Here is a 21,451-nt window from a genome sequence, read left to right on the forward strand (position 1 = left end):
AAAAAATTCTTTGGGCAGCCAGGGAACCTTGGCACACATTTATAATCCCAGCAATTTGGGAGGCTGAGGTAGGAGAATCACAAGTTCAAGGTCAGCCTCAGCAAATTAGCAAAACTCTCAGCAATTTAGTGAGACCCTGTCTCAAATTAAAAAAAAAAAAAGAAAGAAAGAAAGAAAAAGAAAAAAGGGCTAGAGATATAGCTCAGTAGTAAAGTGCCCCAGGTTCAATCCCCAATATTGAAAAAAATATTTTTTTAATTTAGGAAAAATCCTTTGAGCACCTGGCAAAGCTCATATTAGTCTGATATGGCAGATTAGGAATTGAACTCACAAAAGTCAGTTACCAGTTCATGGTGGCATAGCTGATTGGTGGGGAGTCAGTTCTAAATCTAATGCTTTTTAAATAATGAGGTACTTAAAATAAGGGGAATAAATGGTAAATGATGTGAGGATAGGAAAACAGAAGGCTAAAGAGTATTTTAAACAAATGAAACCCAGTTGATAATAAGAAAGGCTTGCCCATGCCTTTTATAGGTTAAAAAAAAAAACACCACAAACTATAAAATAGGGCTTTGGACATTTAAGAGAAATTTAAACAAAAATTTCACTAATACAAGGATTAACTATTTGGGTTGATTTTGTTATTGACTTACTGTTTCTGTGGATTAAAATGCTGTCAGTTTTATAATGTTATCTATGGTGAACTCTGTTTTCCTTTAAATTACCAATTATCCTTTCTTGGATGAAAAACACAAGGGAGGTCTTATCTTGTCTTATATGAGCATCTTCCAGTTCTCTTATCCTACAGAGGGTGCTACCAAGTAATGATTTCCTTTTTTGTCCTTTCTCATCATATTCCACAGTTGCTCATGATACAGACATTATCCCCCTGATTATTCATTGGAGGGATGGTGCTGTACTCCACTGCTTTTCTCCAACTAAATTTCTTTTCCTCCTTAATTTCCATAAATCTGTTATCTCCAGGTTAGAAAATATGCCATTAATAGGAAAACCATGCCTCTTTTTCTCTGAAGTTCATAAAACGCCACCTTATTTTATCTTTCCACTTTACCTCAATTGTTACTGCACTATGAAAGCCAAATAGCACACGTATCTCAATAACATTAAAATATTTGAAGACTTAGCCACTTTTTCTGCTGTGATACCATCAGATGAACAGATGGGTAACAGCTGCTGAGGCAAATTTAGAGACATGGCAGAGATGATACCTAGGGAATAGAAGGAATTGGGGAAGAATGGCAGGGAATAAGACAGGTCTTTTCAAAGACACAGAGGGTTATTTCATGCAAATAAACAACCTCAACTCTGCTTTTTTGAAGTGGTATTTTTTAATTGGAGTAAATACTAGGTATAATTTGTTGGGAAAGCAAAGTATTTAGTCAGTTTTTCACATTTGTTGCTTTATACTCTATAATTAGTATGAACAATCTCTTAGCTGACAGAGTGTGAAAGATTCCTTGTCCATCAGTTCCAGTTCCATCAACAGTTAATTAGCTCTGTGATCTTGGAGTCCTAGGGAGCATTGTAAACATAAATCATTAAAGATTAAAGAATAATCTAACCTAGCTCCTTCATTTTCTGGTTGAGGAAAAGGAGATGCAGAGAGATGAAGTGATTTTTCAAGAATACATAGATGAATGGTTGCAGGGTATGGCTTAGAGCATTAGTGTAGTCAGTGCTTTTTTCCTCATTTATTTAATAATGCTAAGTAATGCTTGATTTACTTACAGGATTCTTGAGTGAGTCAAATGAAATAGTAGATATGCAGGCTTATTAAATTTTATAAAACTTGAAATGCAAAGTGGCATCATTAGTAGTGAGAAGAAGAAAACAATTGTAGAGGCAGATGGAGGAGAAAGAATTAATAAGCATGTGTTTACGAAAAGGTATTAGCAAAAAAAAAAAAAAAGTCAAACTTTAGGGCTGGGAATATAGCTCAGTTGATAGAGTGCTTGCCTTGCAAACACAAGGCCCTGGGTTCAATCCCCAGTACCACAAAAAAAAAAAAAAAAAAAAAAAAGAGGTATTAGCAAGGACCACCAATGACCAACCTATTAAAAATTCTATTATTCCTTGCAAGACCTGTACCTGGGTCAGGCTTTCTTGCTGATTCTTCCTTCCTTCCTTCTCCCCTTCCTTCTTTCCTTTTAAAAGTTTAGTAATTCTTGCTTTAAATGCTTAAAGAAAAAGTATAACTGTCAAGGATAATTTGGTTTTTTGACCCTAGTATTTATATTCACAGATAGTATTTATTAATGTATATTAACCTTTGTTGTTATTGTTGTTAAAGGGTGATAATCTGATGGCTTTGGCAGAAGCAACCATGGCTCTCGCAGAAATGTTAGAATTAAAAGCAGATCCCACTGGTCCAGTGGAAGGAACAGTAATTGAGTCTTTCACAGACAAAGGAAGAGGGTAGGACTGTGCTATAATGCTTCTTTTTGATAATTTTGTTCCATGATTTTTGTGACTTGATTATATAACAATGCATGTTTTTATTGCATGTTATTTATAGTTCATGAACAATATTTTCAAAGCATTTGTTTTGGAAAGTATTTATTGTACTGGCACACAGAACACAAAAGCAGTTATTGTCAATAGACCATAGCAACTATCTGTATACACCTAGTCATACTTCAATGACTTAGGTAATTCAGTTTTTTCCCCCTGACTAGACTTAACCTAAATTGAAAGGAATATCAATTCTAAATTCTTTATGACCTTACCATTAATACAATATATAGAAAGGTTTTTGTTTTTTTTTCCACATGAGAATTTATTAAGCAAACAGGCAGAGTTTCTCCCTGCAGGGCAAGAGAGAAAATGAGAGTAAAAGAGAGAGAGAGAACACGCATGCATGAGGGAGTGAAAGCCAGGAGGAGAGAGCATCAAAGCAAGGAGGAGAGAGAGAGCAGGAAGGTTTTTGAAATGGTGTTCTCTTCTTGATCTTCCTATATGCAAGATTTTGTCATTGTTTTATATACTATACCAACTGTGAGCAGTCTCTTAGTTGACATGAACAGTGGCATAAAAAGTAGATTAGGATGGTGTCAAAACACTGTGCTCTTTGCTTCCTCCCTTAACATAACTTTGTAGGAATTGTTTTTTATTATAGTAAGAAATGTGTCATTAAATTTTCTGTGTTAAACTGGGCATGATGAAGCATGCCTGTAATTCCAGTGACTTGGGGGCCTGGGGCAGGAGGATTGCAAGTTGAAGGGCAGCCTAGGAAATTTAGCAAGAAAGACTGGCTGGGTGAGGTGGTTCACACCCGTAATACTAGTGGCTTGGGAGGCTGAGGCAGACAGATCGTGATTTCAAAGCCAGCCTCAGCAACTTAGTGAGGCCCTGTCTCAAAATAAAATATAAAAAGGGCTGGGGATATGGCTTAGGTTCAACAGCCCTGGTTTCAATTCCTACTACCAAAAAAAAAAAGAAGAAAGATTCTGCTTCAAAATAAAAAACAAAAAGGACTGGGAATGTAGCTAAGTGGTAAAGCACTGCTGGATTCAATCCACAGTCCTGCCAAAAAGAAGAAAAATTATAATATGTTATCCTTTTTTATTTTTATATTTTTGGTACTGGGTATTGAACCCAGGAGTACTTTACCATTGAGCTACATCCCTAACCTTTTTATTTTTAAGTACAGTTTAATAGTATTAAATACATTTACATTATGCAGATTTCTAGAACTTCTTTATTTTGTAAAACTGAGACTATAGACCCATTAAACACTAATTTCTCTTCCCTCCTCTCTCCAGTCCTTGACAATCACCTTTTTATTCTGTTTTTATAATTTTAACAACTTTAGATATTTTCAAATGGAATCATACAAGAGTTATCTTTTGTGATTTTATTTTTCCCTGTTGTGGGAATTGAACTCAGGGGCTCATGCATGTTAGATATGTGCTCTACCACTGAGCTACATCCTCAGCCACCACTGACTTGTTTTCTTTAGCATAATGTCTCTTAGGTCCATGCATGTTGTAGCCTGTGACAGGATTTCCTTCTTTACAAAGGCTGCATAATATTTCTTTGTGTGTATGTACCACATTTTCCTTGGACAGTTTATCCATTCTTCTGTTGATGGATGTTTAGGTTGCTTCCACTTCTTGGTTATTGGGAATTTTTTTTTTTTTTTTCTTTTTGTGGTGGGGCTGGGGTTGTAGCTCAGTGGTAGAGAACTTGCCTAGCACATGTGAGGCACTGGGTTTGAGCCTCAGCACCACATAAAAATAAATAAATAAAGGTATTGTGTCCATCTACAATTAAAAATATTAAAAAAAAAAAAAAATACTAGGCAAGTGCTCTGCCACTAAACTACAGCTGCAGCCCAGGATTTTTGTGTGTGTATGTGTGTGATACCGGGGATTGAACCCAGGGCTTTGTGCATGCTAGGCATATGCTCTACTACTAAGCTACATCCTCAGCCCTTTTTATTTTGAGACAGGGTCTCCCCAAGTTTCCCAGACTGGCCTCAAACTTGTGATCTTCCTGCTTCAGACTCCCAAGTAGGTGGGATTACAAGTATAAACCACCATGCCCAACTTAAAAAAACTGTATTTATAGTAACAAAAATTGTTTGGTAGTTGAGAAGAGAATTAACACATAGGTTTATATATATTTCCCTGCATATAGATATCTTTGCTATAGTTAAGAAAGTGTAATTATATCTTTATTATGGCATTAAGTACATATATATTCCTTTTAGTCCTGTTACTACAGCTATAGTTCAAAGAGGAACTTTAAGAAAAGGCTCAATTTTGGTTGCTGGGAAGAGTTGGGCAAAAGTACGCTTAATGTTTGATGAAAATGGAAAAACAATCAATGAAGCCTATCCCAGCATGCCAGTGGGAATTATAGGCTGGAGGGACCTTCCTTCTGCAGGAGATGAAATTCTTGAAGTAGAATCTGAGGTACATCAAGTTTAATTCCTACATATTGGATATGATACAATGATTTTATTTTTAAAATTTTTTTCCTTTTTATTGGTGCATTATAATTATGCTTAATGGTGAAATTTGTTACATATTCATAAGTATATACAAGTGATTTAATGATTTTAAATATCAGTCTACAGTTTTATCAAATAAGTGATTAGTGTTAAATAATTCTAGTTTGTAAGGGGCCTTGAGGGAGCCAGTTGTGTTATTTTTAAAATTTGAATAGCATTATTTTTAAATTTTGAAAGAAAATTTGAAAATTAAACTAATTATTTTAATTATTTAATTACTTAAATTATAATTTTATAATTTAAAAAATGTAATTATACAAGAAGCTCCCAAATTGAATTTTAGAAGTTTCTTGAAACTTATAAAAGTAGTGGTTTCAGACTAATTAATTTCATAATGGGGGAAAATACAAAACTTCTCGGCTAGCATGTAGCAGTGTCTGTTTTATTAAATAATGCCAGTATTTCCACTGTAAAGTCAAGGGCACGTGAAGTTATTGACTGGAGGAAGTTCGAACAAGAACAGGAGAAAAGTAAAGATGATCTGAAAATACTAGAAGAAAAACGAAAGGAACACCAAGAAGCATATCGGAAAGCCCGTGAGAAGTATGGCACTTTGCACTGGAAGAAGAGATCATTTATAAAGTATCTAGAAAGAAAAGAACAAAAACCCTTAAAGCCAAAAGAGAAAATAGAAAGAGATTCAAATGTACTACCTATAATTATTAAAGGTATATTTTGAAGATTTTGCTTTACAACTCACCTTTGAATACATGTATATCTTTATTCTTTATTCTTCTCAAACTCCTCTGGGAGTTTGGACTCAAAAATTGAGTGAAAATTTGGTATTTTGAGGGACATTTTTCTAAGTGAACATATTTCTTACTAATTTAGTTGTAAGTGAACATTTGGTTCATTATACTTTATATAAATTCTTTTAAATTTTTTTTTCCTTTTTAAATTTTCTTTCTTGTCAGTGCCTAATTCTTAACACTAACAATTTTAAACTTGCTGTATTTAGGTGATGTTGATGGTTCTGTTGAGGCCATCTTGAACATTATGGATACCTATGATGCTTCACATGAATGTCAGCTAGATTTAGTACATTATGGAGTGGGTGATATTAGTGAAAATGATGTTAACTTGGCTGAAACATTTGATGGTAAGGTTTCTACTTCCTGTTTGTCCGTGTTTCTCAATCCCATTGTGACCATTTGCTTGTCTTTTTTGGCCTGACATACCTGGCATTCCCATTATCATCACCCTTCCCACAGTAGGGTTAGATGTCACTTCTAATGAAAAGGTCTTTTTCAGTAATGCTGATGAAAGTATTTGTTAGGCACTGATTACTAACCTAGCACTATTCTTTATGAGTAAGTCTAGTGAAGGATTTTTTTTAACCTTTATTTATTTTTATGTGGTGTTGAGGATTGAATCCAGTACCTCACGTGTTGTAGGAAAGCACTCTACCATTGAGCTACAACCACAGCCCAAGGATTTCTTAATGTTAAAACTTTCAGGGTGATCGGGTTTTTCTTTTAAGCTGTCTTTCCCTCTTTCTTTCTTTCACTCTCTCTGTTCAAGGTGTTTTTCCTTGTTTCTTCTCCTTTTTTTTTTCCTGTATCAGGGATTGAACCGGGGCACCAAATCAGTGAGCCACATCCCGGGCCCTTTTTCATTTTTTGAGACAGGGTTGGGTCTTGCTAAGTTGAGAAGTTGGCCTCAAACTTACAATACCCCTGCCTTACCCTCCTGAGTTGCTGAGATTACAAGTGTGTGCCACCTTTGCTTTTTCTTTCAAAGTATTTGCAGTTAAATATTATTATTCTTTGGTAAAAGGGCCAATTCTTGAACTTTGCCAGTTAAGTAACTTTTTGAACAACTTTTGGCCAAATGGATACCCAAATATAAACCACAAAACTTGTAGGCAGTAGAATTACAATTTTTAAAATTTTTTTTTAGTTTTTTATGGACACGATACCTTTATTTTATTTATTTTTGTTCGGTTTTGAGGCTCAAACCCAGTGTCATACATGTGAGGCAAGTGCTCCACCACTGAGCTACAACCCCAGCCCAGGATTAAAATTTAATAATGGAATTATTACTAAAATAAAACAATATATTAGCCCTGATTATTTTTTGTTTTGTCTGGCATAAAACCAAAGCTTTGTTTAGCATACTGCCTTGCACATTATAGGCACTTAAAATAATGTTTCTTAATAATTTAATATCATGAAGAAAATTTCCTTATTGAACAATTTATAAAATTCAATGATTTGAAAATTTACTAGTTTTTGTGAAAAACAAACCACATTTTTTTATTTCCCTGATTGCTTTTGCCATTTAATTTATATAGAATAAAATTTGAGTTCTGCTTGAAAGACAAATGATAATATGTTACTTTATTATTTCTGCTTTCCAGGTGTTATATATGGTTTTAATGTGAATGCAAGCAATGTTCTCCAGCAGTCAGCTGCAAAAAAGGGAGTAAAAATTAAACTTCATAAAATCATTTACCGTCTTATTGAAGATTTGCAGGAGGAACTGAGCAGCAGATTGCCCTGTGTTGTAGAGGAACACTTAATAGGTAAGTGTTCACTGCGTGTTACTTTTATTTTATTGTGGTACTGGGGTTTGAATCCAGAGGCACTTTACCACCGTGTTACATCCCTGGCCCATTTTATTTTTGAGACAGGGTCTCACTGCATTGCTTAGGGCCTTGCTGAGATGTTAAGGCTGGCCTTGAACTTGTGAGCCTTCTGACTCAGCTCCCCTTGTCACTGCGATTACAGGTGTATGCCACCACACCTGGCCTGAGTGTTACTTTTAACCATTCATACCTTAGGTATTGTAAACAGCATCTGCAAGCAAAGTTGAAGGCAAATACATTCAGTGCTTCAATAAATATCTATTATTCTAGAAAAACTGATGATCATAAGATGAAAATTCCTGGTAACCTCATATGTATTATAAACGTGTCCTCTAAAACACATTGTGCTTCATTTAAGCCCTGAAAATACAAAGGCTAATAATAATGCATTAAAAACTTGCCCTCCAATATAGACATGAACAACTAATGGTAGTACAAATTTGACTAGGATGGGCAGCATAAAGATTAACAGTGTCGCCAGGTGCTGTGGCACATGCCTGTAGTCCCAGCTGTTTGGGAAGCTGTCAGGAGGGTCACAAATTTGAAACCAACCTCAGTAATTTAGCGAGCTGTCTCAAAATTTAAAAAAGGGATGAGAATGTAACTCTGTGGTAACTCTGTGGTTAAGCACTCCTGATTCAATCCCTGGTACAATATATATATATATATATATATATATATATTAGCAGTGTTTTGGAAGGAGCCACTGATTTTGTCCGGGGACTGGCAGAGAAATTATACCAAAAGAAAACTTACTTTGTTAAGTATTATCTAGCACATCCTTTAGCCAGATTTAAAGGCTGAATTTATATTGTACCCACTTGCCTCTAATTATGGACATTAGCTAAATAAGTACACAGATGTTCTTACAAAACCAGTGATTAAATGATATTCTCTAGTTCAGTCTATATTCAAATTTTGTCTGTTGTCCTCACAGTGTACTTTGTAGATACATGTTTTACCTCTAATCCAGCGTCATGGGTTATTTCATTGTCCTATCTCTTTTTAGTCTCATTTAATCTGGAATCATTCCTCAATCTTTCTTGACCTTGACCTCTTTGAAGTGCATAGGTTGGCGGCTGTAGAACATACCTTAATTTTTAATGTCTAATGTCTCCTCATGATGATATTTGATTTTACATTTTGGTCCATATAGTTTCTGACCTGCTTAAACATGATCGTGCAGATATTTGTATGTTCTTTTACAAGCAGCAATTTGGAAAGTCATATTATGAGGCTTTTTAGAAGTGAGCAAACACTAGTCAAATCCCACTAACAAGTAACACCAGTCAAGTGACACCCTAGACAATTGGTAAGTTATTACATTATGGGAACTTAACTTTCAGAGGAAAAAGTTACAGAATGTTTATAAGTAGATATAAAAACATTTAAATGACTTAAAAATAGATCAGGTAATGACAGATGATCTGCTATAGAAAATATATTGAAGTAGGTTTTCATACCACAGTGGCAATACCCAAGGACTTTCATGTTTATTTTTTGAGGTAGAGAGCCTCATATGCTAGGCATGTGCTTTCCAAGCTACATACATCTCCAGCCAACTTGCCCAGTCTAATCTTGAACTTGGGATACTCCTACCTCTAACCTTGGTCCCCAAGTTCATCTGTTATTCCTTTAATTATTGGACAGGGAAATAGTTGGGTGGAAAGAAACCAGGACATGCAATTTTTATACTGTAAACTTTTTATACTATAGAACAGCAGGCATTATTTTTCAGAATCACTAACATAATTTTCTTCCTAAAGGTGAGGCTTCCATACTAGCTACCTTCTCTGTAACAGAAGGAAAGAAGAAAATCCCTGTGGCTGGCTGCAGAGTCCAAAAGGGACAGTTAGAAAAACAAAAAAAATTTAAATTAATCCGCAAAGGACAGGTTATTTGGAAAGGTAAGCAACATCCTATGATCTCTGCAGTCCCCAAACCTGATTGCATAACCATCTGAAATCCACTGATCTTTCACTGCCATAACCCTGTTTTAGGCCATTCCTAAATTCTCTGTAATGATAGTCCCCCTCTGTTACTTCTTACTTTTGGAGACTTGAGTACGAGCCTCACTGTTATTCAGGCTGGCCTTGAACTTGAGAAACTGTCACCTCAGCTTCCCAAGTAGCTGGGATTGTAGGCATGCACCATTGCATGCAGCAGTTTTCCAACCTTTTAAAATATGGTCTACCTTTTATCTCCAACACTTACACATTCCACTCCTCTACTCCCATCTTTTCATAACTTGACCTCCTACCTACAGTGTGTGTTGATTTTTCTCATTCAGGCTCTGAGTATAATGATCTTTAAATAGTAGACTTTAAAAGTCTTTTGGGCTTTCCTCATATAAAATTCCATTTAATGACAGGAACGTAACATTTCTAAGTATTTCAGTGTGACTCCTTTTAACACCAAACTACGTAACATTTAATACTTCTGAAGCTGGCCTCAAACTTAAAATCATCCTGCCTCAGCCACAGAGATTGCTGGGTTTATGGGTATGTGCCTTCATGCTGGTCTTTACAGTATTTTATATTAATCTTAAAATTTTTCTTTTTTTAAGGCTCATTGACCTCATTGAAACACCATAAAGATGACATCTCAGTTATCAAAACTGGAATGGACTGTGGTCTCAGTTTAGATGAAGAAAAAGTGGAATTCCAAGTGGGAGATGAAATCGTTTGTTATGAAGAAAGGGAAGTTTTACCTAAGACTTCTTGGGATCCAGGATTTTAACTCTATTAAAAATGCCAATGATGAAATGTCTTTGCTTTATTTTATATCAACTAGTTTTGTTATATTAAAGGTAAAAATTTGCCACTAAACGATCAAAAGGTATACCATGTGTATTAGAGCATGTCAGATTGCTACAGAAATAAACTGTTCAAGGATGTCTCCAATGAAATTCTCAAGTGGGAACATAAAAAAAAAAAAAGAATTGGTAGCATTACCACTGAATATAAGTTTAATAAACATATTTCAGTTAAGATTGGCACCACAAACCAATCCTCCCTGAATTGAATTCCATGGGTAAAATGACACCAACATGTACTGCTTAAAATTGTCTTTTTTGTTGTTAACAGCACTAAAAAGGATTCATCCTGAACAGAACAATTTCTAAGAGTTCATGCACAACATTAACCAATAGTGTGTTCCCTTGCATTGCAAACAGCAAATATCCCACTAGTACAGATACATCTTTGAATTGGTAACTTGAACTCAGTTTTAAAATTTCCTGTGTCTGGAGTAGCTACATGCCACACATTTTAAGACAAAGTCTTAATGATTAGGGGTAGCCCTGTCATTAAGTTGAGAGGTAAGGGATCCTGCTCACCATCCTATGCTACAAGTAACAGTTCCTGACCCAAAATGCCTTTAAGTGCTGAAGCCCAACTGGCTCATATTTAGACAGCTAATGTTAAATTTCTCCTGTCAAAGTATAGGAAATTTAAGAACTTACTATATAGTGAAAATATCAATTAGTTGACCCAGAACCACATGGGTCACATAATGTGTGAAATCAATATTCACATGCAGGCAATAGCACACCAAAAACTTATAAGGATGACAGGACCATCAATTTGATGCTCAAAAGTCTTTAAATTTGCAATAAAATTCAACAATTAAATATTAGTTTATGTCTTTTATTAGCTCATACACATTACTTGTCTTCTGGTTTGTTGAAGCAGTAAGTCAGACAACACTTGCCACAATAATGTCTGTCAAAGTGGCTGGCCATAAAAACTCCAGCACCACATTCATCTGAAGGGCACTCCCGGCGAAGGCGACTAATTTTTCCATTTTCATCCACCTGAAAATACAAACTTGCTATAAGGATTATTTTACAAAACATTATGAAATCTGATTTGAAAGACTCGGGAGTATTTAACTTTTTAACCCCAACAATACTGGTTTTAGTGCTTATAAACTGAAGCACTCCAAATTATTACCAATACTATACTACAACAAAAGTTTGTAAGTCATAGGATATTTGTACATTAAAATCCAGCTTTGTTTACTGGCAGATTAAGTCCTGAATCCAGATCTTGCCTCAAATTCAGAACCCTATGGAATAAGCACTAGAGCTAAACTCCATTAATGTAAGTATATTCAACTACCAAAGAGGAAGACTTCAGAAACTGTGAACTTTTCATTTTCAGAATACCTTGTTTAAAACAAAATAGGCTCATTTAGGTATTTACTTTTTTCCATAAGAAAATGCCAACAAGTTACGAAGGCTGTTTACAAATAAATAAGTTTTCTGTATTCTACTCTTCATGTAAAACTGGCTTACCTTATAATATTTCAGGACAGCCAACTTAACCTTCTTTCTCTTATGCTTGTTCTTCTTGGGAGTGGTGTAAGACTTCTTCTTCCTTTTCTTAGCACCACCACGAAGCCTCAGCACAAGATGAAGAGTGGACTCCTGATAACAAAGGATGAAACATACTTTTATGCTACAGATAAGGACAACCAATATCATGCATCTCAAAAGTTAGTGTAGGAAACACCCAGGAATCTACTGCCAAAAACTATTGCTGTTTTCTTTATTTTTAATGTGCCCAAATTTTAAGGGGATGCTTCTTTCCCCCCAAACAAACCTTCTGAATGTTGTAGTCAGACAAAGTACGTCCATCTTCCAGTTGTTTACCAGCAAAGATCAGTCTTTGCTGATCAGGTGGAATTCCTAATGCAGACAACAAAAACCCCAAATTAAGTCAGCAGAACAAGGTATATATGCTCCAGATTTACAAAATAATCCAGAATCAAATATTTGCTATTTATGTCTGAGTCCTTTCTACAGAGCTACACAGAGTTCTGAAGGTTTACACGTTAGCTAGTTTAATAGGTGTCAACACAATAATCGTTTTATGTATCAAAACATACAAAATTAATGCTAGATGCAGGTGGTCTATGCCTTCAATCCTAGTGGCTCAGGAGGCTGAGGCAGGAAGATCACAAGTTCAACCTCAGCAACTTAATGAGCCTGAGTCCATGCTCATTGTTATTATTTAATTCCATTAGTATTTTAGTTTGTCAATCTGACTTCTTCCCACCCTAGGAGAGCAGACAGGCTAAGGGCTTACAGGTAAGGAGTGTCTGTACAGGTTAAATTTCCTAAACTTCAAATATTACTTGCCTTCCTTATCCTGAATCTTGGCCTTTACATTTTCTATAGTGTCCGAGGGTTCAACCTATGTTTTAAAATGAAAGTACATTGGTTACACTATAAGAAACTAGAACGAACACTGATTTAATTCAATCTGACAGTTTCCACAGGACCAAACTCTGCTAGGGGTGCTGAAGCCTACCCAATAAAGCTGACCCAGTGGGCAATCGCCAATGGATGCTACAAGTGAGCACGATTTCCCTCCCTATCCCAGGGCTGCCGGCGGCTGCTGGGCCACACGTGCCCGCCCAGCGAGAAGCATCTCCTTCCCCGTCCCGGGCTCCCTGCTTTCGACATTTGGCCAGAACCACGCGAGACGAGAGGCCTGGCCCTAGACGCTTGCTCCGCAAACCACCCTCAAAATTCAGGGCCAGGTTTCAGAACGCAAATTTGGAGTCGCCTCCTAAGGGTTGGAAAGCGGCGCGGGTATCCAAATACACCTCACCACCATATTCAGGCCTTGGCTTCCTCACACCACCTAGCCCGTACCTCGAGCGTGATGGTCTTCCCCGTAAGGGTTTTTACGAAAATCTGCATCTCGGCGGTGGTCCCACCTGAAGCCAAGGAAAAGGGAGACACAGGTTAGACGTGGGGGACACCGGTTTGGGCGAGTTAAGAGCCGCCCGCCGGAGGCCGGACCCGAGCACACACTCACCGCAGATGGCGGATTGGAAAGGAAGAGCGCGGCGCTGGCCCTGGGGTTTCCCGGCCAAAGGTCCCTCCCCTTAGGCGACCACAGCAGATGCCTGGCTGCTATCACAGCAGCTGTCTAACCCAGTGCCGGACTAGGTCGCGAGACTCGTTTTCTCCTTTGTCTAAGTCGGAGCTTATTCCTCACGTTAGCCTGCAGAATGCTCTCGAAATGGTAGATTTCAACAACTTAAAGATGTTTTTAAAAGACCGTTCGCATGCGGTCGAGGTGGCTAAAAGGGTCTTTCAAAGTGGCTATTGAGATTGCGGAAAGGGAGGAAATGAAAGTGTGTTCTGGGAATTGTAGTTTTCCACTGCTTTTTTTTTTTTTTTTTTTTTTTTTTTTCTCGTCAGGACTACTTGTCCCGAGATGCAATTCCACACCCCAGGCTCCCTGGTTACGGTCTCTAACCACTAGAGTCGGGTTAGGAGAAGGGGATTCAGGTGAGGGCTGAAGAAAAGAAGCGGAGTAATGGTTTCTGGGAGGGTGGAACTGTGTCGGGAATAACTAGAAGGGAAGGTTCAAGAGGCGTGAGCCTGAAAGTGTCGCTGATCCTCTTACAGAGTCGCAGGGGGAGGGAGGGAGGATTAGGCGTCGTCTTTCAAACCTCCAGGGGAAGGGAAAGGGGCAAAGCAGAACGCAGATGAAATCTTGAAAAGTGGGTGATCAGCCGTTTCCGTAGCCCGCTTCCTGCGTTCAACCCCCCAAGTCTCCTAGCCGGAGGAAGGTTCTAGGCCTGGTATGTCACTCCTTGATGTGAAAGGGTTTAATTGGTCGGAAGTTTCAGGAGTTTTACAAATTTGAGAATGGAGTCACATGGTAAAACTTTCAGAAGGTAGGTTGTAGAATATACAGGTTTGGACGTGGCATTGGCGAAGATCCTGATTGGGAAAATTTTGGAGTACGTATAGCAAGTTATGCCCTCTCCTTGCCCTTTCTCTACAAACCACGGAATCCTTTCAAATTTTCTCTCTCTCTCTCTCTCTCTCTCTCTCTCTCTCTCTCTCTCTCTCTCTCTCTCTCTCTCTCTCTCTCTCTCTCTCTCTCTCTCTCTCTCTCTCTCTCTCTCTCTCTCTCTCTCTCCCTCTCTCTCTCCCTCTCTCCCTCTCTCCCTCTCTCTCTCTCCTAGGAATTGAACCCAGGGTTACTTTACCACTGAGCTACATCCACAGCCCTTTTGTATTTTTTTATTTTGAGTCAGGGTTTAAGTTTCCTAGGTTGGCCTGGAACTTGGGATCCTCTTGCCTCAGTTTCCTGAGTAGCTGAGACTACCAGGAGCATGACACTGTCCAGCTTTAAGAAAATCTTCTTTCTTCTTTTGCAATACTAGAGTCCTGCCTAGGGAATTCACATGCTGGAGAAGCGTTCTACTATTGAGCTACACCCCCAGGCCTTTTTAAAATTTTTTGAGACACAGTAAGTTCCGAGACTGGCTTTGAACTTTCATCTTCCTTCCTCTTTATGTCTTATGTCTGTTATCTCCCCACCCTCAATTCATGCTTCTTGTATTTTCTCCTACAGGGGTTCCTTATCAACCTCCGTCTTTTTTCCTTCCTAACCAACCTCTATTGCCTCAAAAATATTCATTCTAAAAAGTAAACTGATTGTCATTGTTTTACTTCAAATGCTTTGCCTTCCCTCTAAAATCCAAATTCCTTAGTATGATTTCAGCCTCCGCCTCTTTTACAGTCTGATCTGCTAAACCTATCTCTCACTTCACATTTTAATAACACTGAATTGATTGAAGTTACTGACTTACGCTGTCCAAAGGCTTTGTCACTTCTAAAGAATTCATTCTGGAGCTGGAGTGTGGCTCAGTGGTAAAGCGCTTGCCTGGCATGCATGAGGCACTGGGTTCAATTCTCAGCACCGCATATAAATAAATAAAATAAAGGTCCATTGACAACTATAAAAATATTTTTTAAAAAAAGAATTCATTCTTTCCCTCTTCTTGGAATATTCTTCATCCATATTGTGCTAACTAATCTCCACCTTTACAACAGAACTCTTAAAGACTTGTTTATACTCATTGTCTTCAGTTTTTTCTCTTCATTGAGCCTGCTGTTATCTGGCTTTTGTCCCACCATTCTGTTGGAGTAGCTCTTGTAATGGGTACTAATGTCCTCCATGTTGCTAAACTGGTCATTTCATCTTTGATGAAAGCAGCATTTAACACAGTTGATCACTTCCTCTTTTTTTAAAAAAAAATTTTTTTTTGTAATTGTAAATGGACAGAATGTCTTTATTTTATTTGTTTATTTTTATGTGGTGCTAATGATCGAATCTAGTGCCTCAACATGCTAGGCAAGTGCTCTGCCACTGAGCTACAACCCCAGTCCCACTTCTTTATCTTTAAAACATTTTTATTCACATAACTTCAGGGTATCTCTTAACACTTCTATCATACTAAATGCTCTTTTCCAGGCTCTTATGCTGCTTCCTTTTAATTGATGAGACCTCTAAACTTAGAGCACCCCTAGTCTACAGGTATCTCCTTTATTTATATTCCCCAAGTTATCTCATTTCAACAATTTTTAAATACCATTTATATGCAGAAGACTCATAAACTGTCACTCAGACCACTTCCCAGAGCTTCTGATTTACATATCTAGCTGTGTATTTAACCTCTCTAAAAGACAAGCCATAGACTCTGAATCTCATGAAATTGCCCTTCCCACCTTTATATGTGAAAGTTCTCATTTTTCCATATGCTAAGGCCAGAAATTGTATGGTCATCCTTGACTGTTCTTTCAAACCCCATGTTTAACCTCTAAGGAAATCTTGGCTTTGTTTTCAGAATATGTGCAGAGCACTTCTTACCACCTCCACTATTACTACTTGGTTTTAATGGACCATCATCTTTTGCCCAGATTATTGCCTTCTAAAAATACTCCAGCTTTGACCCTTGTCTCCTAATAATCTATCCATTCTTCACAGAGCAGCCAGAGCAATTTAAATGTAAATCAGCTGTCATTCTGCTTCCCATCTCACCAGAGCAAAGCTTTAGTTTCTTTAAGTGAGATTGTTGCTCCAGCATAGGAACAAGTGGAGGTCACAATCCATTCAGTGTGGACTGGTAGTAGTCCTGCCAAAACTACCCAGAAAAAGGGGTGGTCCTCTTGCCAAAACTACCCAGAGAAATGGGCACCGCATGGACTGCCTCCATAGCCCTGTGTCCTGCATGATGTGACAGCTATCTCACACCTTCTCTCTTCTTTCCCTTTCTCATTCTCTTCAAGTCCTACATGCCTTCTTGTTCCTTAAACATACTGTCCCACCCTGAGGCCTCTAGATTTCCTATTCTCTGCCTCAACCACTTCTCGAAGGAATCTGCATGACCTACTTTCTGAAATGTTACCTGGTCAGTGAAGGCTTTCCTCTTTCTTGGCTCTGCGTTACCCTCTGAACTTCTGTACTCAATCTCCCATATCCCCTGTCTTATTTTTCTTCATACAACTTGCCTCATCAGTCATTCATTTTTCACTTGTACGTTGTCTGTCTCTACTTTGAATTAATTTCTGAGAAGTTAGGGATTTTTAGTCATTGCTATATCTCTAGTGGCTAGAAAGTGGCAGACACACAGTAGATTCCCTCAGTATTTATTGAATAAGTAAATATAGCATTACCCTAGATATTGTTCCACTGGATGTTTCCCTTAACGTTTCCCTGTCCTCTCTCACAGGTTAATGAAATGGGTATGGGCATCTGTATTGTATTGTACTCATTGCTTCACACTGCATTCTCTGGTCTGTACCAGTGGCTCATTTACTAGACCCAACAGACTTGATTAGGAACCCTGGTGACTTGTTTTTAGTGTATCCTTAAGCATCTAATATTATTGAACAAGTGAATGGCAATCTTAGTTGATATGTGTAATTCAGTGACATTTTGAATATGCTATGGAATGATTACTTTAACTGTCTTCTGGTTTGAGGGCACCATAAGTCACATGTCTTCTGAGAAGACAAGGTTATTGCTTAGTGATTCAGCAAATACTTGTTGAATACTCACTCTGCCAGAAACTGCTATGCACTGGAATGCATGTGGGTGGAAGAGGGGTAATGGGGATAAGACATATTGGTTCCAGATCTTGTCAGATTTACATCCTTACAGGAGAGGCAGAGAATAAGAATAGAAAATCTAAAATACAGTGTGACTGAGTGATAATACTGCGATAGGGGAAGTGGATAGTACTATAGGAGAACATGCCAATGGCACGTGACCAAGTATGAGGGAATTCAGGGCAGCTTTCCTGAAACTATACAGGCTGAGATCTGGAGAACAAGTGAATGCAGTGTGCTTGTGTGGATTTTTTTGGGGGAAAGGGAAAGATGAGTGTGAGATGATTATTGCAGGAAGGGAGAATTATACAAAACCCTAAGGTAAAAGAACAAACTCATGGGGAGGATAGAAAGGGTATGAGGAGAAAGACAAAAACATGAAAAGGATAGATTTTATCAGAGAGAAAAAGAGTTGTTGGTTCCTAAAGGGCATTAATAGGTCAAATAAAGGAATTTGAATTTTATCCTAAGGGTTATTGGATGCCACTGGTATTCTGATGTGACCACTACTCCCATGTGATTAAATCTATTCTTTCCTCCTTTGATTTTTATCTTTTGCTCTTTAAACTTACTTTGTTTTTAGTTTGTCTCCCCTGCTAGAATTTAAGCTCCACGGAGCCAGGGGCATCATCTTATTTATTGTTGAATTCCTAGCTATGAAATACTACTTGGTGCTAAGTAGACACTCAATAAATACTGGTTCAATGAATTAATAAATTAATTGATTTTTCATTTATGAAAACTGTTTATCCACTATGGGTTATTACCTTGTTGTAGTTTATGTTCGTTTATAAATTGACTTTTTTGTTATCCAGTTCATCAGTATAAGATCAATTTTATCTCTTAAACTTCAAAATTATTTTGATGACTGCCCTTTTTTTTATGACCTGTAGTTATATAGGAAATAAATCCATTATTTCAGATAACTAGGTGTCAATTATGTTGCTAAAACATCATAAAATTGGTTTAGACATTTATCAATCACAGCATTATTTATAATAGTGAAAATATCCAACAGTAGGGGAGATGGTTAAACAAATTATAAAGTATCATACTATGAAATACCTTGCAATCATAAGAAGTTGTTTTTTGCAGGGGCAGGGGCGGTGGGGGGTGGGGAGGCGGCAGGGTACCAGTGATTGAACTCAGGGGCACTCAACCACTAAGCCACATCTCCAGCCCTATTTTGTATTATATTTAGAGAATTTTTATTTAGAGTCTCACTGAGTTGCTTAGTGCCTCACACCCGGCAGAAGTTATGTTTTTTAAAAATTTTTTTGTGGTTGTAGATGGACAGAATACCTTTATTTATTTTTATGTAGTGCTAAGGATCAAACCCAATACCTTACACATGCTAGGCAAGTGCTCTGCTGCTGAGCTACAGCCCCAGCCCCAGAAGTTATGTTTTAAAAACTATTTAACAATGGGGTTGGGGCTGTAGCTCAGTAGTAGAGCACTTACTAGCATGTGTGAGATACTGGGTTTGATCCTCAGCACCACATAAAAATAAACAAAATAAAGGCATTCTATCTACAACTACAAATTTTTTTTAAAAAACTATTTAAAAAAATGGAAAGTGCTTTTAATATTAAGTGGAAAAATTAGAATATACAACTGAAATAGAATTTGAACCAAATGCTTATAAAGATTGGTAGGAAATATAGCAATTATCTTTGGGTAGTAGGATTCTGGATGATTTTTGTTCTCTTCACTAATTTTCTTTAGTTTATATTTTCAGATTTTATTCCATGGATATATATTGCTGTAATTGGGAGAAAAGTTAAAATGTTTTGCCTAGCCAGACAAAGCCAGTCAAGCATTCTGTCTGATATAATTCTGTATGTTTAATATAATGACAGTATGCTTTTTTTCTTTGTTTTGGTGCTGGGGCTTGCACCCAGGGTCCTGCACATGCTAAGCATGAATTCTACCACTGAACTACACCCACAGCCTAACTCAGTGTGTTAATGTGGATGGATTTTAGGAACCACCTTCTGTATCAATTTCACTTGAATAATGATTCTTTACGAAAAGCCATGTAAAAAGATGTTTGAAAACTATACTGTCCAAAATACTGTTATCTTTGACATTATTGATGGATGGATTTTTTTTTCCCCAGTGTTGAAGATCAAACCCAGAGCCTCACACATGTGAGACAACAGCTCTGCTGCTGAGCTTTATCCCCAGCCTTGATGGATGGATTTTAACAGAAGCCCTCCCTCTTAATTTTTGGTTAGTACCTTCATATCAAGGATAAGATTTATAATAAAATCTATTATAAAAATTAATTATTCATAGGTACTATATGCTGGATGACTATGACTGGGCCAGGTAGGCATTGGGGTAGAGGAGTATCTGACCTTGTTTGTGTCATCAAGAGACTAGTTTTTCCACATGAAACAAAGTTTTAAACCTTCTGTTAAAAAGTGTGTGAGTTCTAATGATTTTCTAGCCACTTATGGTATCCTTATAATTATTCAAATGTGATATGAGAATAAATAAGAGGAGCTGGTATATAGCTCAGTGGTAGAGCACTTGTCTAGCATTTGCAAGGCTCTGAGTTCAATCTCAGTACTGCAAAAAATTTTAATAAAGTAAAAAAAGTGTTGAGTTCATATTAGAAAACATTTATTATATGAGAGGAATTGTGTGTGGCTAATAAAGGAAGAGCTCCTAATTAACTAGTATTTGGTACTTCTATCCCAGAGATAACTATATGGCCTAGAACAGCATAGACCTTTGTGTGTGTGTGTGTGTGTGCTGCTGGTCAAACCCAGGGCCTTGCACATGGTAGCAAGCACTCTACCACTGAACTACATTCTACCCTCTAGCATAGACATTTTAATTTATAGATCAAAATATTTTTATTAAGAGACAAATCCATGGGAATTTTTTTCTGAAATAAATATATGATTTTTTAGATTTATATTCAGTTTATAATTTTTAAAGCCTTTAGATTAATCAATGTTCTTTTTTTTCTTTCAGGTTTATCAAAGTTTTGGCTTTGTTGCAAAAGCAGATCAAGATTTTACTTTTCTTTGGTGACTAAGTGTGCAAACTGTGACTTATGTCCGTCCAAGAAATAAATAAACATGCAGTTCTTCCTCCTATCATTAGTAGAAGTGACAAGGAATTTTTGGAATGTATGCAAAGATACATAATTACTGAAATTGAAAAAGTGGGCTGTAATGAGGAAGGACCTGCTGATGAATATTACATCATATACCGAAATGTTTTTAATAAGGTATCATAATGCTCTTAAGGCAATGAAGTTTTCATGAGACTAGAAATGTCCTATCTTGACATACTTAAAAATATCCTATCTAAAAATATCCTTGTCCTATCTTAAAAATACTGCTGTTTGTTTGACCTCATTGTTTTTTTCAGTTTTTATAAGTTCGTCTAGTTTGTCAGAAAGGAATGAATGAGGAAAATGCAATACTGAATTTACATTATCTATTAATGAATGTTGTAGCTATTTTAAGTCAGCAGGTTTTTTTTGCGGTACTGGGGATTGAACCCAGGGCCTTGTGCATGCAAGGTAAGCACTCTGCCAACTTAGCTGTATCCCCAGCCCAGCAGGTTGTTTTTGATCAACAATTGGCCCTGTCTTCTTATAATCATTTTGATCTCTCTTTCTGAAGGCATCATCTAATTTCTTAGGAATTGGGTTTTTTTAATTTGTTCTATTTAGTTATACATGACAGCAAAATGCTTTTCGATTCATTATACACAAATGAAGTACAACTCTTCATTTCTCTGGTTGTAAACTATGTAGAGTCACACCATTCATGCAATCATACATGTAATAATGTCTGTAATAATAATATATAATAATATAATATAATAATAATATTACATTATTATTACAATATTACATTATTAATAATGTAATAATGTCTGT

General features: G+C 37.0%; 3 protein-coding genes across 10 annotated transcripts in view; 2 read left to right on the plus strand and 1 right to left on the minus strand.

Moving 5' to 3' along the window:
* MTIF2 (mitochondrial translational initiation factor 2) overlaps positions 1–10,598 on the plus strand; it is a 41,100-nt gene extending 30,502 nt beyond the window's left edge. For all 5 annotated transcript variants that reach the window (XM_079110213.1, XM_079110215.1, XM_079110211.1 and 2 more), the window contains 7 exons: positions 2,312–2,436; positions 4,733–4,937; positions 5,451–5,703; positions 5,994–6,134; positions 7,395–7,559; positions 9,389–9,529; positions 10,189–10,598. In XM_079110213.1, coding sequence (XP_078966339.1) covers positions 2,312–2,436; positions 4,733–4,937; positions 5,451–5,703; positions 5,994–6,134; positions 7,395–7,559; positions 9,389–9,529; positions 10,189–10,361 — 1,203 coding nt within the window. In that variant the 3' untranslated portion in view covers positions 10,362–10,598. The remainder of the gene's footprint in view (positions 1–2,311; positions 2,437–4,732; positions 4,938–5,450; positions 5,704–5,993; positions 6,135–7,394; positions 7,560–9,388; positions 9,530–10,188) is intronic.
* Positions 10,599–11,253: 655 nt separating this feature from the next.
* RPS27A (ribosomal protein S27a) lies at positions 11,254–13,349 on the minus strand. Its single transcript, XM_079110255.1, has 5 exons — positions 13,285–13,349; positions 12,766–12,820; positions 12,227–12,312; positions 11,920–12,051; positions 11,254–11,436 (listed from the first exon to the last, which is right to left on the minus strand). The coding sequence occupies exons 1-5, from the start codon at positions 13,330–13,332 to the stop codon at positions 11,287–11,289; spliced, it is 471 nt and encodes a 156-aa protein (XP_078966381.1). The 5' UTR covers positions 13,333–13,349; the 3' UTR covers positions 11,254–11,286.
* Positions 13,350–13,911: 562 nt separating this feature from the next.
* Positions 13,912–21,451, plus strand: part of CLHC1 (clathrin heavy chain linker domain containing 1) — a 47,142-nt gene continuing 39,602 nt past the window's right edge. For 2 of the 4 annotated variants that reach the window (XM_079110218.1, XM_079110219.1), the window contains exon 1: positions 19,030–20,791. In XM_079110218.1, the coding sequence (XP_078966344.1) occupies positions 20,615–20,791 (177 nt within the window). In that variant the 5' untranslated portion in view covers positions 19,030–20,614. Of the gene's footprint in view, positions 13,930–14,022; positions 14,226–19,029; positions 20,792–21,451 lie in introns of those variants that run through there. The other 2 variants (XM_079110216.1, XM_079110217.1) reach the window with 2 other exon arrangements.

The sequence above is a fragment of the Sciurus vulgaris genome, assembly GCF_902686455.1.
Source record: "Sciurus vulgaris genome assembly, chromosome: 14".
NCBI lineage: Eukaryota > Metazoa > Chordata > Mammalia > Rodentia > Sciuridae > Sciurus > Sciurus vulgaris.